Source organism: Dunckerocampus dactyliophorus, chromosome 5, assembly GCF_027744805.1.
Source record: "Dunckerocampus dactyliophorus isolate RoL2022-P2 chromosome 5, RoL_Ddac_1.1, whole genome shotgun sequence".
NCBI lineage: Eukaryota > Metazoa > Chordata > Actinopteri > Syngnathiformes > Syngnathidae > Dunckerocampus > Dunckerocampus dactyliophorus.
In genome coordinates, this window is record NC_072823.1 from 3,440,256 (window position 1) to 3,464,188 (window position 23,933).

The 23,933-nt window shown below is 42.0% G+C and overlaps 4 protein-coding genes across 6 annotated transcripts; 1 reads left to right on the top strand and 3 right to left on the bottom strand.

The window, feature by feature from the left end:
* Nucleotides 1-11: 11 nt before the first annotated feature.
* Nucleotides 12-12,438, bottom strand: rspry1 (ring finger and SPRY domain containing 1). Of its 2 annotated transcripts, XM_054775959.1 has the most exons (16): nucleotides 12,260-12,438; nucleotides 12,056-12,108; nucleotides 11,208-11,795; nucleotides 9,921-9,973; nucleotides 7,623-7,735; nucleotides 6,181-6,307; nucleotides 6,036-6,094; nucleotides 5,694-5,760; nucleotides 3,680-3,811; nucleotides 3,467-3,582; nucleotides 2,980-3,123; nucleotides 2,785-2,896; nucleotides 2,563-2,665; nucleotides 2,313-2,465; nucleotides 1,292-1,396; nucleotides 12-160 (listed from the first exon to the last, which is right to left on the bottom strand). In XM_054775959.1, the coding sequence occupies exons 3-16, from the start codon at nucleotides 11,591-11,593 to the stop codon at nucleotides 64-66; spliced, it is 1,767 nt and encodes a 588-aa protein (XP_054631934.1). In that variant the 5' UTR covers nucleotides 11,594-11,795; nucleotides 12,056-12,108; nucleotides 12,260-12,438; the 3' UTR covers nucleotides 12-63. The 2 variants fall into 2 exon arrangements, with proteins under 2 accessions (XP_054631934.1, XP_054631933.1); XM_054775958.1 differs by lacking the exon at nucleotides 12,056-12,108.
* A 349-nt stretch (nucleotides 12,439-12,787) lies between these two features.
* LOC129181355 (piercer of microtubule wall 2 protein-like) lies at nucleotides 12,788-15,157 on the bottom strand. Of its 2 annotated transcripts, none has more exons than XM_054776468.1 (2): nucleotides 14,918-15,157; nucleotides 12,788-13,889 (listed from the first exon to the last, which is right to left on the bottom strand). In XM_054776468.1, exons 1-2 carry the CDS (start codon nucleotides 14,982-14,984, stop codon nucleotides 13,549-13,551), a joined length of 408 nt encoding a protein of 135 aa, XP_054632443.1. In that variant the 5' UTR covers nucleotides 14,985-15,157; the 3' UTR covers nucleotides 12,788-13,548. The 2 variants fall into 2 exon arrangements, with proteins under 2 accessions (XP_054632443.1, XP_054632444.1); XM_054776469.1 differs by lacking the exon at nucleotides 14,918-15,157 and adding an exon at nucleotides 14,015-14,191.
* Nucleotides 15,076-17,255, top strand: anapc13 (anaphase promoting complex subunit 13). The gene is made up of 2 exons (XM_054776471.1): nucleotides 15,076-15,449; nucleotides 16,836-17,255. Exons 1-2 carry the CDS (start codon nucleotides 15,351-15,353, stop codon nucleotides 16,959-16,961), a joined length of 225 nt encoding a protein of 74 aa, XP_054632446.1. The 5' UTR covers nucleotides 15,076-15,350; the 3' UTR covers nucleotides 16,962-17,255.
* On the bottom strand, nucleotides 17,251-22,235 carry LOC129181354 (lathosterol oxidase-like). The gene is made up of 5 exons (XM_054776467.1): nucleotides 22,111-22,235; nucleotides 21,363-21,584; nucleotides 21,097-21,229; nucleotides 20,918-21,018; nucleotides 17,251-17,744 (listed from the first exon to the last, which is right to left on the bottom strand). The coding sequence occupies exons 2-5, from the start codon at nucleotides 21,570-21,572 to the stop codon at nucleotides 17,346-17,348; spliced, it is 843 nt and encodes a 280-aa protein (XP_054632442.1). The 5' UTR covers nucleotides 21,573-21,584; nucleotides 22,111-22,235; the 3' UTR covers nucleotides 17,251-17,345.
* Nucleotides 22,236-23,933: the final 1,698 nt, after the last annotated feature.

The window sequence follows — 23,933 nt, forward strand, 5'->3', positions numbered from 1 at the left end:
CTTAGAGGGGGAGGTGGCTGCGGGGCTTGTGCATCTCTCCTTACAGGAGGAGTGTGGAGCGTGTCAGGAGACATGTGCAATGAGTCTGACGCGAGTCTGGATGTCCTGGCGGCACAGTGGGCACGTTTCTAACTGTAAGGCACACTCCATACACATACCCCTGGAAGGAGATACAAAAACATTTAGTAATAACAAGCCACGGTACACCTTCAACTGAATCACCAGATCAAAGAGTGCCTCAGATAAAAGCAAAGTTCGGGACTGAATGTGTATTGTCGGACGGTGTTTCTACCTTCAGCTGTCCCGACTAGCTTTCTTCAAGCCAGACTGGGGGTAACACAAGCGCTGATGCAGACGCATTTGAACAAAGAGCAAAAAGCCCAGAAGACGTTCGACCGTGGAAATGTGTGCCAAGGTGTCAGTAAGTAAATCCACATTTTTTCTACTGGACATATGCTACGAATCTTAGAACAATATGGGTTTTCACACGTCTTACATCCTGCAGTCCATCTGTCAGCGTCTATAACTGACAGTCAAACAACAAACCTGCTGTGGCCAGTTTCTTTCTGATAGTCATCACAGCACAATATCAGTGAACGTTATTGTGTTATTCTAGTGAATGCCACCTTCTTTGCTTTGCTGTGTGTCCATAGTGTCAGATTTTATAGTTGTTTACGGGTGGATGACAGCAGTATGACAAAAATGTTTTATTAAGTGAGTATTTTCATTTTGCTATTGCTTTTGGTGACACGAGCACTTTCAAATGTAACACTTGTTTTGCATTTTTAAAAATTGTTAAAAACAGGAAAACAACATGAAAGCTTTCTTCCTTTAACTCCGGACTGTCCAAACGTTTTCCAGCTGGGGCCGCACACCAAAAAATGTAAGAATTCAGGCAGTCTGTTACAATTTCTCTATTAAATATGCTAAAACTAATCCTGTGTAAGCCAATGAATATATGCTAAGCTATATGAGCAAAACATCCACGTCTTGGCTTTGTATTATAGCTGACAAACCTGATTCATGTAATATATAATAATATAGTAATTAATTGCAAATTTGTTTTATTTTTAGAATGTGCAGAGGGCCGAAAATGCACTTTGGACACTCCTGTTTCAGCTTACTTGTATGTGCATATTATTATTCCTCTCTAACAGGCCTCCCTTAAACCCCCTGGTTAACTGACAGAGAGATACACTTTATTAATCCCGTGAAGGAAATTGAGACTGGTCTGGTTCGATATAGCCCTTTTTAGAAAATCTAATTTGACTTTAGCGGCTACATGACATACCCGTGTCCACAGGGTCGCAACTCTGTGTCAGCCATGACGTCACAGCAGAGCGTGCAGCAGTTATCCCGGATGCTAACTTGTTTCAATAAAGCCAGACGCCGATGTCTATTGGAAAAAAAAAAAAAAGAAAATGTTGAGTTGTGCATCACAAATAAAACTAAAAGTTTCCTTTGATATACTGTGATGACATGCTGCATCATAATTGGTTTATGTTTTACTTTTTAGTCAGGTGACTCTATAGGGAGGAAATGGGCCAACACAGCATAAAAAGGTACATACATACATGCACATACTACAATTCCTTTATTATTTGACTTCTCAGTACGATAGTTTACTTTCACTTGCAGAAAATTGTATTCTGATACAGTTAAACCAGTTTAAGTTGACGCCCCTCGGACTGGCGATCACTGTATTAACAATAGAGGTGTCACAAGATCTCGCGAGATTAAAACGTGACAAGAGTTCTCTTTCAGAACAACCCTGGGATGACGATTAATTAATTAATTACACAATAAATGAAAATGAACTGGATAATTTTGTGGCCTTAATATATTGCCATGTGCATGCGTGTGTTCTCCTCTTATACCGCCTCCAAACAGGCAGGAAGAGGATTCACTCTGTGCACTGGTTTCGGCACTTTGGCCCATCTGTTCCATAGAACAACGGCATGAACGGAGTGAGCCCTTTTGTCAGTCATACAGTCTCTTTTTCTTGGTGGGTGGAGGCGGGGCCGATACACAGAGTGCAGACGAGTGTAACACAGTAGCAATTATATTAGTAGAATGCAATACATTGTCATATATTTTTTTGATTTTTTCATTGTACTTTCCTTTAAAATCTCATTTTGTCCTCGCAGGCCCAATCTTGTGTATCATCTCGTGACACCCCTAACTAATTATTCTTCAGGTTAAAGAAAGTGTTTGATTGAATGACTCAAGATAACAGCATGGTCCATCTGTTTGTTTATTTAAAAAAAAGAACATGAAAATGCAACCACGTCTGTGTCCTGGCTTCATCTTACCTGGGCAGGATGATCTTTTCGCTTGGGAGCAGCGAGGCAAAGTCGTTAAAGGTGCTGAACTTGACAGAGGGCGGGTGGCGGAAAGGCTTGGCGCCAAAGTTAAACTCACACTGCTGGTATGACATAAAACTGGCCGCCGCAAAGAAGCCTGACCTGACAAATTGAGGAGTAAGACGTGATCAGTCTGGAGAAGATGACGGGGGAAAAACAAAAGCAGGAGGGAAAAGAAACCACAAATGTGTGAACTCACGTGGCTGAGGAGAAGACCTGTTTTTCTGGCGGCAGCTGATGTCCGTTCAGATAAAAGATCATCTGCTTTTTGCTGAGGTCCAACAGGAAGCCAATAGCATCTCCTAAAACAAGGCACCATACATTTTAATCCACACAGAACTCTCAATATCATGACGACAGCACGTCGGTGCTCAACTCTTAACTATCCATAGATACCAAAATCCGACTTCAAAAAGCATACCTTCCTTCCAGCAGGGGTGAGCGTGAGGTTTACTGCGAGCATTGTACCAGATGAGCTGCCTGCAGCCATCGTATGCACATGAGTATTCATCATCGCCAATCCCGTAACCCTCCTGCAAGACACATGTAAATAACACTGGTCTGAGTTCTGCACGGGATGAGAAAAGGATGACGAGCTGAGAGACAGAACGGGTACATGGTTGAGGAACTTGCTGTCCTTGGTGGCCCATCCGATTTGCATCACACCCGATGTAATGACCGTCACTTCATAGTACCAAACGCCAGAATCCACGCAGAACGTACAACGCACGCTCTCAAAGGAGGAGGCGTCACACCGTGCCTATGGCGGGAAAAAAACAGACAAAATAAATACGACCTTGGTGTACTGGTGCTTAACTTTGTACTGAAAGATGTGCAATTTCAGCAATCTAACTTTCCTTTTAAGAATTTTCAATTAGGTCTCGAAAACTGCAATACATGCAGTAATCAGCAGAGGGCGCAATCAAACCAGGCTGAGAAGAGCCCAACTTTTGGTCCGTGACAATTACAAGCTCTAAAAGTTCTTTGTGAATACTACAATAATGCAACATGGACTGGTATGAAGTGACTGACAAAACAAAGAAAAAATTAATTGAACAATTGGTGTTAAAAGTATATTTGTGACCAATTTCAGACAGACTTACCTCTAATCCACTAGGGGAGATCTTGAGGTACTCGCTGACGTCGTTGCTGTTGAGCATGGCATTGATATGGGTGAGGTTGACCTTCTCGTAGGTGAACTGACGCCCTTCTTTCAGAACTGGACAGAGGAGACAGAAGCAGAACCATTGGCAAAACCTTACTTATCATCACTCAGCAACACAACATCTCCTTATCGGACAGTGAGAGCCACTCACATAGGTTGTCTAAGCTCCACTGTGAGCAGAATCCAACCTGCCTCTTCAGGTAGTCGGGATGCTCTGACCAAGACTCCAACACAGCCAGTCTGTTGCTTATACAAGACTCGGACACTGTCAGTTTGTTCTCACCTGAGGACGGCAAACAGGACCATTGATAAAGTTGTATGTTTGTCTCATTTCTTCGAATGATCTAACTATCAATTGTATCGATACCAAGGGTATCCAGATCTTGACAGTTTCACCTTTAATATAAAAGACTTCCTCACTTTTGGATTAAAAGGTGGGAAAGAAGCCATTTGTCAAACTTGGAAGGCCCTCTCTAAACAGAGGAGGCTTGCAACCACCACTTACCGTCTCTTTATAACAACGTCCTGACATCTCTCCCCCAAAGACTGCCTCATTCCACAGTGACCACTAATGGGCACCAGGCAGGCGACCGACTTACTGTTATGCCAGCCACGCCAGACAACAACATCGACCGCCCTACCGCGACCACCCCAGGGGACACACCAACCACGGACATAAATGGAGAGACTCCACACTTCAACATTTTGAACTGAAGAAGTCCTTTGTATGAAAGGTGAAATGTCACCAACAAATAAAAAGCATCCAGTTGCAACCACTCAACCTTTGCGGAAAAAAGGTGGTATCAGTATCAGACTGATACTAGAATGATGAGAACGAGATTGTTCAGTTCTCTTCTATGTTTATTTCAGAATTGTTCTTCATGTTGTTATATTGTTTACATGCTCAGGGGACAGTCCTTGGACACAGGAGGGATTGGGGGCAAAAAGCCAAAGGATTTGAATGAGAAGATTGTAGTTTTTGCTTTTCTTCAATTATTTTGCACAAGGGAATCATTGGATTACGGTCGTCCCTCGCTACATCAAGACATGAAAACACATCGCATTACCGTCACTACATGTAGTCAGCCACGGTATGTCCGTCATGAGAGTGAAAAGAAGTTCTCCTCCTATTCCGTGTGGAAGTGGTACATTTTTGGCTTCTTATTTTGTCTTTCTTCCCCACTCAATATGAACCCTTTCTTAAGTGTCCAATAAACAAATCGGAGGCTAACTAGGTAGCTCGCTAGCATGCTCTCTTGTGTCTCTGCAGCGATCCCGTAGCCTGCGCATTAGCAATGTGGTGTAAACCAAGAATAATAGGAGTGTAAAGGTGACTTTAGGTGTGTTATTTCATGTCTACATGGCTCTAATAATGGTAATGAAAAAGTATTTAGAAAGTCATAAATAGGTTTTGTATGCTCCAACTATGAAAATATTCCATTTATCAACATTGAATCCTACCTCGTGGTCGGCTTTGGAACCAATTAACCGCGATAAACGAGGGATGAATGTATTTTGTTGATACTGTTACATTGTTTTATATTGTATTTATATTGTTAAACTGTTCACAAATACCGTAAATTCCGGAATATTGAGCACACCTGAATATACTGTACAATTTTGTACATATACAGGCCGCACTTGTCTATCAGCCGCAGGTGTCCACGTTGTAACATGAGATATATTTACTCAGAAAGAGGCACTTTTTAAGTCTTGCAATCCTACCAACACTCCGTGTTCCCAGAGTTAGCTGCGGTGAGACTTTCAAGCAGAAACTGCACTTGATCAAACTTACTTAAGATTTGTCAGATCGAAACACTATCGCTGCCTAAGACTTCAAAACATCCGATATTCGTTTCTACTGCAGAAATGCAGTGCTTTCTGTTTCGGCACGCATGGGAACTGTAGTTGTTTTCGTCATGAGTCAGCCGCATCATTGTTTAAAAAAAAAAGTACAATCTTTTGTCCTGTGTTTTAATCTGATTATAATCCTGATCAAAAAAATTGAAGGAATGAAAAAATCAACCAAACGTATCGGTATAGGCAATATTGGCCTTATATTTACAGTACCTGGTATTGGACAGACACCAAAATTTGAGCTGTTAGTGCCAACTCCACTAATGTCAACCCATCATCAGTGTCTTTGAGCCAGGTAGTGAACTTACTGGTCTGAGAGAACTTCTCCAAGGCTATGAGCGCAAACAGCATGACAGTAGGGTGTGCCTCAGAACTCTGTAGTAGGAAACACATGAAATAAAGAAGGCATTACATTGCTGACTTTCCTGTTGCTACTATTTCTCAATAATCCAAAACTTCATATTTAGCAAAGATGTGAAGCTAGAAAAGTTTCCTAATCAGCTCCATGGTGTTTTTCTCTAAAGTTTACAACTGAGGACTTGCTTTGCACAGATAAATCGGATGTGAACAAAAAATCCACATCCATTTTACTGCGAGTTGTTTCAATCATTTGAAAATGTAGCTTATTTTTATGCCTCTGCTTTGCTCACCAGGCTTTCTAGAAGGTACTCGAGAGTTCCAGGGCTCAACAGTCCAATACTGGCCGGGCCTTGGAAAGAAGACATAAAATTAGATAGCCGACAGTGATAAGTCACCCGTCGGTGTGAAGATAAACAGTCAAGGGTGTCAATGTACCAGCCAGTTTCTCAGCCAGACATCCCAGGACAGCTGTGGTGTTTCTGTGTTTGGCAGGGCTCAGAGCGTCCTGTCGGGCCACTGCCGCACTCAGACTCAGCATGTCTGAGAGTTTCTGGAGAGCGTCCTGAAGACGACAGGAATCAGTCACTCAAACCATCAACACACAATGAATTTCTGGGAGGAGCAGCACTGTACCTAAAAATGTAAAAGTTCTGCACACACCACTAGCAATGACACGAATGAGGGTTGCACTGCATTTAGGTCTTAGAGAGGCAGCTTCCTGCAACTGCAGACTGTGGTGCAATATTTTGTTCAACTGTGTATGATTTTAGAAAGTACTTAACTTGGTAATACAGTTCGGTATGGCTCTGATGTATATTTCACTGAATGCTGAATACGGAATGATACAAATATAAGTACAGTGGCTCTACTCACAGTCGCAATTCAGGATTCACGTCCCGCAATTTTGTGGATTTTTGGCCAACAAAATTATTATTTTTTTTTTCCTGTGAAAAAAGGCAATTTTTTCCTGCCGAAATCACATCACTTGCCACAAGTCGGTAATAGTTTATCAATACATGACAACACTGGTAAAATGTACAGCACACATGTACCTCTGTCTTTATGCTTCACTGACAACGTTTTTGGTCAAGCGTTGAGATTTTGCCCTTTGTTCGTCTCTTTGAACGTGCCGTAGTTGTGTGCGTTCACCGTGACGCCATCTGTTCTTGGACCATCTCACATCCTTCATTCACTGGTGGTGCGGACCTACACATTTTACACTTAAAATGCGTTTAATAAGTGTGCGAGGCATATTTAGGGCAAGTGAGCAATGGCAACCGTAGAGAGAAGGGGAGGGTTCTGGGGCTTAATCTAATAATAACCAATCGGGGGAGCGAGCCGTGTGTCAAAATCTAATAATAACCAATCGGGGGAGTGAGCCGTGTGTCAAGAATATACATTTTTATGGGCATATCAATATCAACTACTTGTGGTTTTTCGCCATTTGGTGAAGATAACCCCTGCAAAAAGCAGGAATCTGCTGTATACACGATTGTGAAGGAAAATGTACTTCCTTACACAAAGTGCAAGAAGTAACACGGGTACAATATTGCCTTTAGCGGTGAGGGGAAAACAGATTGTAGCAGCTGAAGAAAGCACATCACAGCCAGCAAATTACATTTCTTCATTAAAAAAGGGACACACGTGTGTCACTAATGGAGCAGAAACCAGGCCTCATTCAATGCAATCCTGTTGTGCAGCAACAACCACAAACATCGCGCCCTTTAGACTGGAAAAGTGATTTGCATGGCTACGTCGTGATCTGAAAATGCCGACTCACTCTGGTTACACAAACTGCAGTTTGAAACTGGCTAGTATGAAAAGTGCTTGATGCGGGTAATGCAAGCATATTTACTATTGATTGTGTTATGTAGTACCTTAGTGGGCAGGGGACACTCGTCCAATAGAAGGGTGATGACTGCAGGACCAAGCGGGTCGTCCAATGGTATCACACGAATCAGGGACTGGACAACCTCGAGCCAGCCGTCGTCTGAGAGAGAAGGGAAAGAAAGAAAAAAAAAAAAAGAGACAAATTTGAGCTTCCGTTCAGACGTGACAGCAACGTACGTGCTGTGAATGGCAGCAAGTACAGCAATGAAAGCGCCTAAACACACTTCAACATTGCTTGAAAGTCTAACGCAGTTTAAACGCTGTCTGTAATTCCATTGATCATTCTGGTTTATGTGAGTCATGCCTACGCAGTCATCTATTTGGGATAACGCAAAATCTTGTGTCCAGGTAGGATATGCAAAAGTATAGCTGTGATACATTTTTGTGTACATCCAGAAAGAGGGGCCCTTCATTTCCACATCTCCTTGCGCTTTGGTGAATGCCATTAAAAATCATCCTTAAAAGAAAGTGCACGATGCTTTGAAGGAGATGCGTTAACTTTCCCTTCTTTCACAATAAAATAAAAGTTGATGTGCATTTCCAATGTAAGGGTATCCACAGTGCGGCCCGGGGGCCGCTTTCGGTCTGCAGCTCATTTTTATTGGCCCTTGGCACATTGTAAAAATAAATAATGTCATCATTAGTGAGGTACGCTATCAGATATTACACTAATTTGATGAGTCAAGATGTGGATGTTTTGTTCAGATAGCTTAGCATACATTGACCGACATTGGATCTATTAACGCAGTGGTCCCCAACCTTTTTTGACCCACGGACCGGCTTGTGTTACCACAAATCTCCAACGGACCGGGGGCTGGGGATGTCGTACATTATAGCGGTGTAATTTATCTTATTTATTATGTATTGTGTAAAACTAAGATATGAATAACATCAAATTAAAAGCACAAAATGAATGCAGACCCACCATCCACCAGTTGAAGTACCAGCCAAGTTTTTCCAGAGAGATGATTACTTGGCTGTTTGACGTGTGTGGGAAAAGGCAGCACGCTAGCATGAATTAACTTGAGACAAATGTGCACATTAGCACTCAATAAGTCATCAAAACTTACCTTTATGCATTCCCACATAGTATCAGCATTTGACACCAAATATGAGGTGAAAGAAAAATGGTAAAAATACAGTAGTAGTCTATCTGTGCGGCATGAGATAAAGTTAGCACACCCACAATGGACATGGTCAAGTGAGACGGATGTAACAGAGAGAATCCGGACACTTTTCAAAATAAAACATAAAAAAAATGAAATAATGGAAATTATTTTTTCTTTCTGAGCGGCCCGGTACCAAATGACCGACGGCCCGGGGGTTGGGGACCACTGCATTAATGTGTGCACCCTTCAATTTTTCCTGTAATATTTCATTTTTTTCTGTTCTGATTACAGCTGCAACAATGAATCGATGATTAAACGATTATCCAATTAATTAACAACTCTTTTGATATTTGATTAACCTTTTTTTTAAATTTATTTAAAAAGGTAAATGTCCTCGATTTCAACCTCTCAAATGTGAATATTTTTTAATTTGCTTAATCATCCTTGAAAGCAGACCTATTATCTTAGTGCACGGCTGTCCAAAGCGTGGCCCGGAGGCCATTTACGGCCCCCAGCTGTTTCCTTATTGGCCCTCGGCAGAGACTCAAAATACAGTTAAACAAGAAAACCAACAGCAAAAATGGAGGAGTCATTTTAGTCAAGACAAAATATTAAGAGTATAAAGTCATAATATTAAGAAAAAATAGCATAAAGTTGAAATATTAAAGACTAAAAATGTAAAAAAAAAAATGTTTACACTCGTAATATTATGAGAAACAAACAAAACAAATCATAAAGTTTAAATTCTAGAAAAAGTAGGGTGGGTGAATAATATTAATCTAAATATTATGAGAATAAAGATGACAATAATATTAAGAGTAAAACTTGATATATTTAAAATGAAATAAAAACAGCCAAAATGGGAAAAAAAATGGCAAAAAAAGTGTAACATAAGGAGAAAAAGTTCATTTATACTAATAATATGCTTTGATGCAGGCTTTTCTTTAAACACATCAAACATCTTTGCATGTCTACATGGGTTGGTGTGAAAAATGCAAAACGGTGGCCCCCGCATCCTTTGCTTTTTCAATACGCGGCCCTCGGTGGAAAAAGTTTGCCTGCAGGTCTTACCTACAAAATACATGACTCTGTTCATTCTGCCACTATGTCTGAGGAACTCAAACGTTGAACTTTTGGAACATAAAAACCAAATATCACAAATGCGAATCGACTTACCCGTCTCCGCCATCTCGTGTAAAGTGATCATGGAATAAGGGGGCTCTTGGTCACTGCAAAGCAAGTGTGCATTTGTAAATAATAACCAACATATGAATGCTTCCTTACATTTTGTTTTTTATAAAAACACAGAGACAACATTTTTATTGAGCAGGGGTTACCTTGAAGACCCCCCGCCCGCGAATGGTGAAAACATGACAAGAACGGACGCTCCCACAATAAGCCCACTCGAAACTTTACAATACGCCTCCCACAGTTCTTAAACGCTTTTTAAATTGAGTTCGACACGTAAAAAAAAACAACAACAAAGCATCTTCTGCTGAAAAATGTTGATTGAATTGACTTGTGAGGCAGCGCCCTCTGCTGGATTCATAGTGTCGTATCTGTGGTGTTGCGTGCGCCTTTAGGAGGCGCGTGTGCGCGTCAGCTAGCTACTGTGGAGTCGCAGAGCGTTAGCATGGTTAGCAGTGTGGCGAGTGCCGGTGACTTGCTTGCGAGTTTTGGCTGACAGCAGCTCCTGTGTGAACGTTCACTGTGCCACGGCAGGAGTACTCTACCACACTGGGCAATAGGTGTCAGGAACGTCAAAACGATGAGACGATAGCCACCAAGTATGCTGTCAGTGCTAGCGTGTCAGTCTATGAAACGTCTTACTTATGTCTAAGATGTCTTATTTTCTATTATTATGTCAACTATGCTGGGTCGTACAGGTGTAAAGGTACCTATAGGAGTGTTAATTCATGCCTAGTTGGCTCTGATAATGCTAATAAAACACACTGAGAAGGTCTTTAACAGGCTTTCTATGCGAACTATGAAAATATTCAATGTATGATTAAGGAATCCTGTTTTGATTTTTTAATATTTGTTTTTATTTTTTAAATATATTTAAAAATGTTAAAAAGGCAGGAATCCTACTTCCCTTATCACGGTCGGGTGTGGAACCAATTAACCGCAATAAATGTTCGTATCAAACTATCGTGATAGTTAAGCATCCTATGGATTATCGATACGCTTTCACTGCGTATAGTTTTTTTTATTATTAAAATAAAGCCGCTGTAAACGTCTTCCAGTTCCAGTTCGTGATGGGAAGGAACTCTTTTTTTTCGGTAGCTACAAGCGAAGGCAGTAGTCAGCTACTTGGAGACGTTCTGGAGCCCTTATGCAATCAAATTAAGCGGTGTTTCTGGGGGTTTTTTGTACACAGCACGTTTTGTAGCTGTTTGATGAAGAATGCTTGTACTGCAGGTTCTAAACAACGTAGTACTGAGCAAGATGGAAGTCTCTTACTTGTCTACAAGGGTCCTGATGACAGCCAGTGTGTCCAGCACCAGGCCGTCCACGTTCTGCTTCTTCCGCCGTGGCTCGTGGGGACCACGCCCCCTACGCGGGGGTCTGACAGGGTCTCTCGGGCGACCGCTACGAGACTCCCCCGTGTCGATAGCCGGGCCTGTACCATGATCCACCCGCCTGGGTTGTCCTCGTGACCCCCTGGAGGCCCTGTGATGATGGTCCTCCAAGTCGCTGTCATCCCGGCACACGCAGCTATTACCCATGGCTCCACGGCCAGCGAGGGTCTCCCACAGGGTCGGAAAGGTGTTTGCGGAAGAAAGGAAAAGCAGAACCTGTGCGAGGCTCCTGCAGGCACAGTAACTGATCCAGGCAGCTACTATCATATCATTTGATGAGCTGGATTACGGGGGGTTCTCGTCCCACAGGGCAGGGTTGTGTCAGCACAAATGATCATAGTGACTCCAAGCGGGGATGCGGGATTAAGTTTGGGTTTAATAAATTATAAGTGGGTTGACGGGCCGAGAGGGGTCAGGTGATGTGATGAATTCTTTGAACATCATAAATCCAGAACCACGTCTTAAAACACTGCGGGAAAGGAAGCATTTAATTTACATTTTAGAGGGATAAAAATCCACATGTACTTCCAATTTTCTAACTTGGGTTGTCCTGGAAATCAGGTAGTCGTAATAATAATAATAGTGGTAATAATTAGGACATTGACATCGTTGTTGACAAACAACAGTTCAACAGTTAGCCTGCTAGCTAGCAATCATTCTTACCATAGCGGCTCGAAATCAAGCCACTGGTATGAAAAGTCCTATCCATAATTTCAAGCGCACACTTACATCTTTATTGCTTGGAAAGACGGCAGCGTTCACACACCCAAGCGGAAAAGCAGCTAAGAAGACAGATTAGCTTTGTTAGTTGTGGCTAAACAGCTCCTAGAAGATCTGTAGGCTAGCCGTGACTGTCGAAGTGTACAAGTTAGCAAACATGAGTGAACTAGGCGTGGTGCCGTGGTGGCCAAAGTAGAAACGTTTCATATTTACCTGACAAGCATGTATCCCGCAAGAAGACACATCTGCAGAAGGCTACAACGGCACATGCATTTAGCCACACACTAGCTAAACGTGTCAACAGCAAAAGACTATACAGGCTAGCTTGCTACATGCTAAGTTCCGTAGCGCAGGCAGCTAGCGAGCTTGGCATCATCAGCTGAGATGCAGCAGAGGGAGGCTGACGGATGAAGGCGGATTTGCTTCCAATACGACGCGACAGAACGCACAAATAAAATTGTTTATATAAAACAGAAAAATAATGTGTTTAAATTATGCGATTGCAAATTGCACGAATGTGAAGCTTGAATGTGATACAATGCAATGTAGAAATGCAACATTTGATATTTTTAAAAAAATATATATATACGTTTTGGTTGTGCTTGCTAGACACACTGTTAGAGACACATTAAGATACAATGTACTGATATTAAAAATCCACCCATCCTCATTAGAGTCAAAGGTGAGCTGAAGCCTATCCCAGCTGCACATTTATTCAAGATAAAAATAATCACAAATGTCGAAGACCAGAATGTCCCTTATTTTTCAGAAAATGTCTCATTGTCAAATGCAAATGTTGACAGGTCGACCCCGGACAATTCTGGTGGATAGACCAGAATGTCCCTTATTTTCCTGGAAATATCCCTTATTTTCAAATGCAAATGTCGACAGGTATGCTCCTAACAATTTTGGTGGAAAGACCAGACTTTCGTCTTATTTTCGCCAAAATGTCTCTTATTTCAAATGCAAATGTTGGAAGACCACAATTTTCCCTTGTTTTTTCTGAAAATTTCCCTCATTTTCAAATGCAAATATTGACAGGTCGACTCAGGACAATTCTGGTGATGAAGACCAGAATTCCACTTATTCCCAAAAATGTCCTTTACTTTCAAATGCAAATGTTGACAGATTGGCTCCTGACATTTTTGGTCTAAAAAAAAAAGGATTTCCCTTATTTTCCCCCCCGAATGCCGCTTATTTTCAAATGCAAATGTCGACAGGTACACCCAGGAGCATTTTGGTGGAGACCCGCATTCCCGTTATCGTCCAAACATTTCCTTCATTAGGCTCAGGACGCTTACGTGTCAAGTGTTTCATGAAATGTCAACAGTCCAGTTGTCTTTATTTCAAAGGTGGGTCATGCAGTGAAATTCCTGGCTTCCGCACCGACATAACGAAGTGATGTTTGGGTTCTGAACCTTCATCCTATCACATGCAGTCGTACAGAAACAGACTATGTGTATTCATGCCCTGCAAACATCTCATGGAGTCCAGATGGTAAATCAGATAGTGTGTTGTAAATTGGGACAGTCGTACACTCTGCTGCGGTCGACTGTGGTGTTGAAGCAGGTGTCCCGGTACATGCCGCTCTTGCTCAAATGCTTGGTGAATTTTTGGGTTCTCGGGTGGAAAGTACACGGAGTGGTTTCTGCGGTCGGAGGGTACAATCCGTACTCCCCCGAGGTGGTCCTGTACAGGGGGTTCTGGGGTTTGGACCACGGTGTCGGAGTTGGACCTTGAACGGGTGGGTTGAATGTGCATGAGAAGACGGGGTTTCCGGGGGTGATGCACGTTTGTGTGTTTTCTGCCTGCTGTTCCCTGGAGGCAGACATCACTGAAGCTCCTGTTTAAGGAAATGCATATGACAAATATTTATAAAGTCACAAAATCAAAAAACACTTAAGTTGCCGCTGCTTATACCTGTGTAGATTGGACACGTGGTAAACGAGAAACTAAACTACTACTAACCATGTTCTTCATCCTCAGCGGTGCCACTCGGACATGTCATCTCACGGCTTTAATTCGCCGTTTTACGTTAGCCAAACCGGAAGCAGTGGTAGAGACGAGTCGCCTTGCTGTACGGTGACGTGTCTTCACACGTCGTCCTAAACGGCTTTGTAATTTTTCTCTTTTGTTTTTTTACGGCGGCAAATTGGGTCGGGCCGGTCGACACAAATAGCAATGAAGTCGATATCGCGTGTAGCGTCGGTATCGGATAAATACTCGCTTGAAAAGCTTTTAAATTTTTTATTATCTTTTGTTGCTTTCACAAATATATGTTTTTCATTTTTGTGTTCATATTGTAACATTGTTGGCAAACATATAACTTCATATTGTTTACAAATCCAGGTAATACGTCCTAATAAATGGACTTCAATAGGCAACAACGGTATTAGTTTAAGTATTTTGCACTATTACCTCTATCTTTCTAAAGCAGTGATATGTAGCAAAAGGGAATAAATTAATGATTGTGTTATTTTGTTGATATTGTAGTATATTGTTGAATATTCACACATAACTTTGCTGATTGAAACCAAAAATACATATTTTGTACGCCTAAATTGTTTGCCCTTTGCTCTGTTGTGATCATAACCATGATCAACTAATTAAAGGCAAAATCAGAAGATCAGCATATTTACGTGTTATAGGATTGTTACCAACATTTCCAGTATCGCCCACTCCAACAAGTGACGCCATTTTGTCACAGACCCTAGACCCGCCCATCACGACTGATTCAAGCGGTTATCATTCACATTCGTTAAATTCTTGAAAAAACTCATAGCACACAATACGTATTTTGTTTCGAAAGCTAAGGCTTCCCCTGACTATTATTTTAATAACAACATAACTTAAAATAACGAAGACAAATACCGTCAGAACTCGGATCTTTCAAACTCGCGTCTTCTTCCTTGGGTTGGCAGGCTAGTCTAGTTGCCATGGTGACCACTAAACAATCAGCACCGTGGGCGGGGAAAGGACTCAAGACCTAGAAATGTTTCAGATTAAATACAAGTATGAGCTATGCTTCGGGGCGTAGTTACAGTAGTTTACAAGTGCGTTAACACCAATCCTACGAGTCCCAGCATTTGAAAGTGTATTGTGTGACGCCATCACAACGCGTCGGAGTATTACGTTTTGAAAAGTGCGTCATTGTCAACCGGCTGAAAACAGCAATGGCAGCTTAACCAACGGTGGCTAATGCTGGTGTTCTGTCTTCAACCCGCGCCACAAAGTAAGAGCAGCGACCGTTGGACTGAAGACAAACCTGTCCCAGGAGCAGTTTCCACTAGGTGTCGTACTGAGAATGGATAGTGAAATCCAACGAGACGGCAGAGTTCTGGATCTCACCGATGACGCTTGGAGGGAAGACAGGCTACCTTATGAGGATGTCACCATCCCTCTGGTAAGTACAGAACTCTACTTTTTCTTGTTACGCCAGCAACGGACTGCTTCTGTTTGGTGGCGTATTTACGGTCAAAACCATCCACCCAGAACGGTTTTGTTTTTTGCCGACACTTTCATTATTAAAGAGATGTATTATTAGATGTTACCCTACATTGCTAACATGTGGCTGTTGTGACCTACATTGGATTGGTTTTCGTATCTTTAATATATAAAATGTCAATCAAAATGGCCCCAGCATCTTTCAGTTTTTCTGCAGCCCTTGGTGGAAAAAGTTTGGACACCTCTGCCTTAAAGGTGCTGTCTCTCTTCGGCTCCAATCCAAACTACACTTTTTTTCAACCAAAAAATATAAGAACTCCAGCACAAGCTAGCAGAGGTTACCAACAGTGGTTTTAAAGAGCAGATTGGACACATTTATGTTTATATTTGTCACAATTCAAAGTTAAACTTTATAAGAATTGAACGCTTTTGATTGTTCGTCATCTTTGATGCTTCTGTAACCCGCCACCCACGACCTTCCGAACGGGAGACGAGAGCACCGACGGTCGGGCCAAGAGCCCCGACTTTCGACCCAGCTTTCAGCACAGCTCTTAAAGCCGAGGGAGTGAGGTTTGACCAACATACACTTTGGTAGCGGCACAGGCTGAAATTCACTACACTCACCCCCATCCAGGTCACGGCACCAATGTAACCCCCCTGCTTAACGTTGCCCGCGCGGGGGCTTGAACACAGGATCTAAGGAATGGGAAACGAGAGCGCTGACCGTTTGGCCAAAAGCCCAGAATGTTGTCCCAGCATTCAACGCAGCTCCTAAGGCCGATGGAGTGAGGTTTTACCAACTTACACTTCCAAATAAGTCTCAGAGACGATAGCACAATTTGATAAATTTAATGATACACGGCTGCAGGCACTCGTCTTCCAGGAGAAAGATGAAGGCCGAGCAAGTGGAAAAATACAGCGATTAAACAAGTCTGCTCTGGTCATGCTATCTAACATGTGTGCCAAGAGAGGCCTTTAGGTAACTACCGTACATTTAACAGAATGTCGTACGACCTGAATAAAATGAATGGCGTTCATGGCTTTCACTCGCCGCCATCTGACATTCACATAATTTACAAAAGCACTATACTTCTCACTGTCCGTCTGCATTTCTATTCTGCATATCCTGTGCAGGATCATGGAGAAGTTGGAGCCTATCCCAGCGCAAGACACCCTGGACTGATTTGCATACTGGATTTATCCATTTTCATGTCTCATGTTTAGTATAAACTGCACTAGTAGAATGTGGATACCAAGTTGCCCCACCGATCAGTAACCGAGCCAGGCCGAGTGACGCGACGAGACCTTCAGCCTCTGAGATTAATCTCATCTAGTTGTCTTTCAGAGTGAACTCCCTGAGGCCGAGCAGGACAATGGGGGATCCACGGAGTCGGTGAAAGAGCAAGAGATGAAGTGGACGGACCTTTCACTGACAAGCCTGCACGAAAACACTCCGAACACTGGGAGCTGAATCACCACTGGGATGGGACTGTGGGACAATACCAACAACTATGTTCAAACTCCCACTTGGGTTGATGTTTAGTCTGCCTGAGCGGCATTTTGCATTGAATTACCGTTTGCCTGTTGAGGTTTTCTGTAGCAGTCACTTGATATGTTGACGCCACAAGTTGCGTATGAGTGTGCAACACGCATTGGCTTATAGCTCATGAAACGCATGTACTTGCACAATAATGGTTCTTTGGTTTGGCAAGGACAAAGATGATTAAAAGATATTGAGATATCACCTCCTTATCCTGTGCAATGTTATGTGAAAGCGGAGATGAAAATGTGAACAACAATCATCATGAATAACAACTCAGTCTATTCAGTCTTCTCTTAGACCGCTGCTCCATTGTCACCGCATCCATGCTGTCTCTGTCGTGAGCTTGCGGATGTGGTCATGCGGTCCATTCCCCTGGAGGGCCGAGGGGTGTCTGTAGGAGCCTCCTAGACGATCCCAGAGGGTAAAATACTGTCCGTAGTTGTAGTTGAAGAAAAGGTGATGGTCCACGTGGTGGGCAGCACCATTTATAAGATGTATCAAGGGGCCAGGGATGCGGTAGTCGCCGTCGTGTATGGAAATGGTCCAGATATTGACAAAGACGAAGAGAGACAAGTAGATGACCTTGTGGAGCGGGAAGATGAAAGGGTAGACGTGGTAGGGTAAGCTCTGCAGGAAGCCATCGACCGGGTGGAAGGCATGGCTTGCAAACGGCGTGGGGATCTTGAATAAATGATGCTGCTTGTGCAAGTGCTGAAGAGGAGACGGATGAGTAAACAAGACACTCAAAAGGTGGTTCAAGTCAGTAGCTAGAAGATAAGGGAACATTTTGGAACATCTTACGCCCAACTCTGAAGCCTGGGCGTCATCTATGAACGAACTATTGAACAAAGTGAGGAACATGTAGTTGTTGTGTGACGAGCAACAGTTTCTGCAGTCGGCATTGTGCGCTCTGACCAGAATGAGGCAGCAGAAATGAACTACCTGTATTGTCAATGCACAAACACAAACGACACAGGACTGCGATCTATGTGTGGCATTGGGTTATGCTTATGTGGGGACGGATAAACTGAACTTTTTAGTTTGTGTCATAATATGCGACGTTATCTCGTGTTTTTAAACCAGTGTTTTCATTTTGTGCAGTGGTCGGCGCACATGCAGGCACCTTATAACACTCACGGGTGTTGCTGATTTTAAAGATAATGTACACGTCAACGTACATCTAATATCTCACTATATTGTAGTTGCCACTAGCGTACCCAGCATGCTTTGCGGGCTATCACTTCAAAGTGATGTGTGTTAGCGCTAAGTCAGTGTTATCCACATAGAATGGTGGTTCATTGTTGTTGTGTCTCAACTGACCTGTTACACGTTGTGCTGTTTATTTTTTGTTTCGCATCGTCGTTCTGTTTGATGACCGTCTGTCTTTGGCACCAGCTGTGTTGTCAAGCTAGTTATAGCCTGAAGCTGAAGCGCCTCTGACTTTGCCATCTACTGGATGGAGTTGGGGGGCGTGAGAGCAAAAAAGTAGAAATGTTTGACAGCAATAGAGTCGTCGTACATCGCCCCCTCTCTCTATCGTGGTTTTTCAAAAATTAATAAATTGTTTTGTGGTCGAGTACATGCATGTTTAAGCAAATTGTATGTATTATTGGCCCAAATTAAGCATTTTCAAGCAGAAAATGAACTGAAATACCAATATAAGTCATTAAGAGCACCGTTCAACTTGTGAATGTAGTATTCTATATTGGTCACGAGGAGTCTAATTGTTTGTCGAGACGAGCACCAGATTTGATTGCTGGAACAGCAGGCTTTAGCTTTAGCATGTTTGAATTGTCTCGTAACAGGCTCAATAATAATCCATCCATCCGTTTTCTATGCTGCTTATCCTCATTACGGTGGCGGGCACAATAGTAATAATAAAAATAATACTCGTTGCTGTTGCAGCCTTACCCCACAGCAAGCTAAAACTCAACTCTGAAACCCTGATATTACTGCTTGTTTGCCACTCATTCTGCTCCCCTACAAGTTAAACTGTCTTGAATGGCTTATTTTCTCCAATTATATGTACTATATTAAGTAAAACGAGTGTAAAGGTGACTATATGGGTGGTGTTTTATGTCTAGAGGGCTCTAATAATGTTAAAAAAAAATCATAAACAGTTTTCTATACCATAACTACGAAAATGTTCCATTTATAAAGAAGGAATCCTACTTTGCGGAAACTCACTTATCACGGTCTGATCTGGAACCAATTAGGGATTATTGTAACACCAATGATATACGCTTAAAGGGTCCCTGACATGATTCATCAACTTTCTTAAATATGGTATATATTTTTTGTAATTATGTTCTACATATTTAGATTTTTGAAAGCAAACGTTAAATTAGCAAAAATGACATTTATATTTCTTGTCACCAGCCATGACAAACTAGCTCGCAGCTCAGCATCGTTTCTGGAAGTGACGTCACCGGGTTAATATCGTAAACAAACATAGCGGTGTACGAGACAGAGGATATTTACAGTGATTATAGTGCATATTGGACTGATGTGTCGATAGTTGTTGAAGAGGAAGAAACATTTGCAGATGAAATGGAGAGCTTGCAGAAAAGGAACTTAAGACTTTGACATGGAGATTGGTCGCGTTCAAAATTACTCTGGAGTTTCTTATCCTTCAATTATTATTCGGGGTTTTTACAGCCTGCTTTAATGGCTATCCAGTGTGGCCTCGTGTCAACAATTAATGCTCACCGCTGCCACTGCCGCCGCCCCCTGCAGTAAGCATATCAAAGTCAGAAGATTTTTATATACAGTAACAAGTATAATGGAGCCTTGTCGCTATCGTGGAATAGTGTTTGGAATACATTATGTAAAGAAGACATGACTTAATCTCTTGTTCCAACTTTGACGTAGCGGTCATTCTTTGTTGTCTTGTTTTTTTCCTGTGTACCAGCGGAATAGCATCCTTTTTCAAAATGCGTTTATACCGTACTTTCCAGCCAAATGCTTGTTGTAAAGGTGTTCCTTCGAAGCAGTAATCAGTGAAATGATCACTGCACTCGTTCTCTGCACTTGCGTCGTCCATTGTTGTCTTAAACCTTCCTCTTTTTGGGAGAGAAAACAAACTTATAGTATCACTCGGATACCGTGAACATCCAGCAGCAACTCAACATTTTGGCATGACTACTATTTTGATGAAAAATATACTGAACCAAGTCGACGATCTACCTTTAGAAGTGTTAGTTTACTCTGCTTTAGCCGAGAGGTGTCACCCCGATGACATCACTCCAGGAAATGAGGCTGAGCTGCGAGAGCTAGTCGTCACGGCTGGCGCCATGAACTATAAATGTCATTTTTGGCAGTATTCTGTTCGTTTTCAAAAATCGAACAATGTAGAACATAATTACAAACTATATATAACATCTTTAAGCAAAGCTGATGAATCATGTCAGGGACACTTTCATACAAAATTCACACAAATGTTTGCCTTCAAATATATAAAAATTACATTTTAGATTTTATAACTATAAAGTATCAAAATGGCCACCCCCATCCTTTTAATTTTTCAGTATGCGGCCCTCAGTGGGAAAGGTTTACATCCCTTATTTACACGTGACTCCAACTCTTTCTGCACTAAAATTCTTTGGGTTCTTTTTCAGCACCTCTGCTCAAAGGTTCACAAAAATCGGTTTTGTAGTTTTTGCCTAATTCGGCCAACTAACAAACAAACGGCGGTGCGTGGCATGTTCACTTTCACACTTGGAGGGAAATACTGTCAACATGAAATATTCTTCATGCAGCAATTTCAATGTTGCCATAATTCATTGCACACAAAGATCAATGACGACTTCTGGTTGTCTGAAAAACTTCCAGCAGTGATCAGGTTTTAGGTGAATTGAAACTACACAGTGATCCTGCAAACCTGCCTTGTAGATGCTCCTGTGATGCATGCAGCGGTGTATCCAGTAGATGCATGTGTCCGTAAAGAACAAGAATCCAACTATGCTCACCAACACCTCTGACCATCCTGATACACAAACACAGAACAACACATTTGTAAACCATTCAGCGCATGTTAGAATTATTGCAATCACTGTCGTCTCACCCAGAAAAGTTGGGTTGATGCCGTCATAAAGTTTGCTGTGTCCTCTGACCTCCCAGAAGAAAAGCATCACTGTGGGGAAACTCATCCAGAAAAGCGAGGTCGTTGCCAGACGGATCTCTTGCCCTACCTGATTCTACCATCAGAATAAAGACAACTTTGTTGTTCACTTTTGTACAGAAAAACCTCAATGTTTGCATTAGTTGCTAAACACCCCTGTCCTAAAATAAAGTATGTCACACCAAAGTCATAGAAGTCTGACAGCCCACCTTTATAAAATGTGGATGTTTCATGAGCCTGTGGTCAAAGACACAGTAGAAACTTAGCGCGCCAAAGACCATGTAAAGCAGTTGTGCTCCCACGTTGGTCAGAAGAAACAGGCTGATGATCTGACGCAGAGTCCCGTCCTCTTGCCAAGAGGCTGGGTAAAGGTATGGAGTGAAGATGTAACAGTCTGCAAAGCACAGCACGTGATCCATGGCGCTGGCCGTCTGTGGAGAAATAAAAATACTCCTGTCTACATGACACAGCCAAACAACTGCAGAGATGCGTCCCGGTTAGTTTCACTTTGGAGCATGAGGCTTTAGGACCCTGAATGTGTTTTTCATTAAACCTGTAACTGTTCATTTTAAATAATATATATATTTTTAAAAACTGTGATAGAAGGAAGCCATGAAATTTGAGCCACAAAGTGGCGAGGGACGGCTGTAGTGCCAAATTTTCTGAAACGCCTTTGGAGACAGTTTATGGGAGCAAAATGAGCATTCAATTGACAGGAAACAGCTCCAGAGGGCATTCCTGCAGTCAGCATGCCCTGTGGCATCGTGCTGCTAGATAAAACTTCACATTTGGGAGTATCCTTTTATTGTGGCCAGGGTAAGGCACACCTGTGCAGTTAATCCTGCTGTCGAATCAGCATTGAGGTGGATGCATTATCCCGACAAAGGAGAAGTGCTCACTGACGCAGGTTGAGACCGATTTGTCAGCAATGTTTGAGAGGAGTGAAGCTGAACTAACCTGCGTCAGGTCCAGACGTCAGCACTGTGAAAGGCTTCTTCCTCCGCCGACATTAAGCGAAGACTCCCCGGCTGTCATTCCTCAACGTACGTACCAAAGCGGGACACACGCTGCTCATAATAATCTCACCAATCACAAATCTCAAAGAGACTATTTGACCCCTCTTATTGCTTCGTTTTCCTGCGGACATGCGGCTCGAGTGTGTTGGAAGGATTTACACACACACACACACACACACACACACACACTCACACTCTAGCTGGAACAAGATCCCAGCACACACAGCAAATAACTGGAGCTCATATGTGTCATTCATTATGCTATGATTGGCTATAAGTGACTTTGTGTTTGTATAAAATGACACTATTTTAAATATATGCTATACACCATGTTCCCATATTGGAGCTGCAGAATCCTATTTCACCAGAACTTTTTGCCCTTAGCACACACACACACACACGCACACAACACACTGTGACAGAGCAAAATATATATTTACTGTATCTATCGCCAAACTCTCTGCCCTATGTGTTAACTAAACATTGCAAAAAGGTGTACCGTCTCTCTCACACACTGTTCTGTTCTGCATTCTGTTATTCTGCTAAGTAAAATGGGTACAATCGCCACACAGTCAAATATAACGTAACACAAATTGTGACACATCGTCTTGTTTTGCTGATTTCCCAATGTTATATGATCCGAGGCAGAGCTTTGTTTAAGTGGAAGAGTGAATATTTTGTGCTTTATGGTTTTCTGCTTTCTCTGAACTAAAAATGAATTCATTTCGCCTTTGAACATAGCAGGGTTGAAGGTTTTACTTAATTTTTATCAAGCTGCTGTACCTCTTCCTGGCGCCTGTCTCAGACTTTTCTTTTTTAATCCTCTTCTAGGGAATATGTGCACTAGAGCTTCTATTACAAATTTGGTACAAATATTTTGTGATATTTATATTTTATTGTAGCTTACAAAAATTTGACTGAGTCCAAAATACAGAAAAATGCTTTTTTTCCCTCCCAAAATCCCCTAGAAATTTGATAAATAATTGGTGTGTGACTTTGTAGTGATATTAATATTGCAACATGTAGATCAAGTTAAACGGAGAACAGGAGGAAGCCAAAGTTGTCAAAGACATAAAGGAAGTGGACAAATATTGAAAGTTCCATCCTCTGGACTACAAAGAAAACGAAAGACCGACTACGACATTCATACACTTACTTCTGTGTCTCCCTCTAGAGGTGGTCCTCCACACAGCATGTCACTATGAAGGAATGTCATTGTGCAACTTTATGCTTTAGTTTAAAAAAAAATAGACACAAATGATAGACATTTTATATTGAATTGTATTATGTTAAATCCATAATAAACAATTAGAACATTGGTAATGGCTAGTTTTTCCATTCTATTTATATTTAAAAAATACAAGTGAAAATATTTGTATTATTATAGTTGATTATGAGAGACTGGTGATAATATTAACCTTGGATAGTAGTATGCTTGTAATTCCACTTCATTTACCTCAATATATATCAAATTTATAGCAGAGAGTGGGCAAAGTTTTGGACTCGCGTGCTATATTGGGTTAAAAAATTTGGCGGAGGGGCCGTCTGGAAATACTAGGTGGCATCAAGCAGAGCGACATACTTGCTCAAGGTGCAACAAAAGGCAAACACAGCACATCCACAGCAAGTCACATAAATCAACAACTCTGCGCTAAACATCACGCGTAACTTAAAACTGTTAGCTCCATATGACCGCAAGGCATGCTGGGTAGTCCAGCTGCAGCAACAATATGAACTATGAACAATAAATCATTGGATATGAAG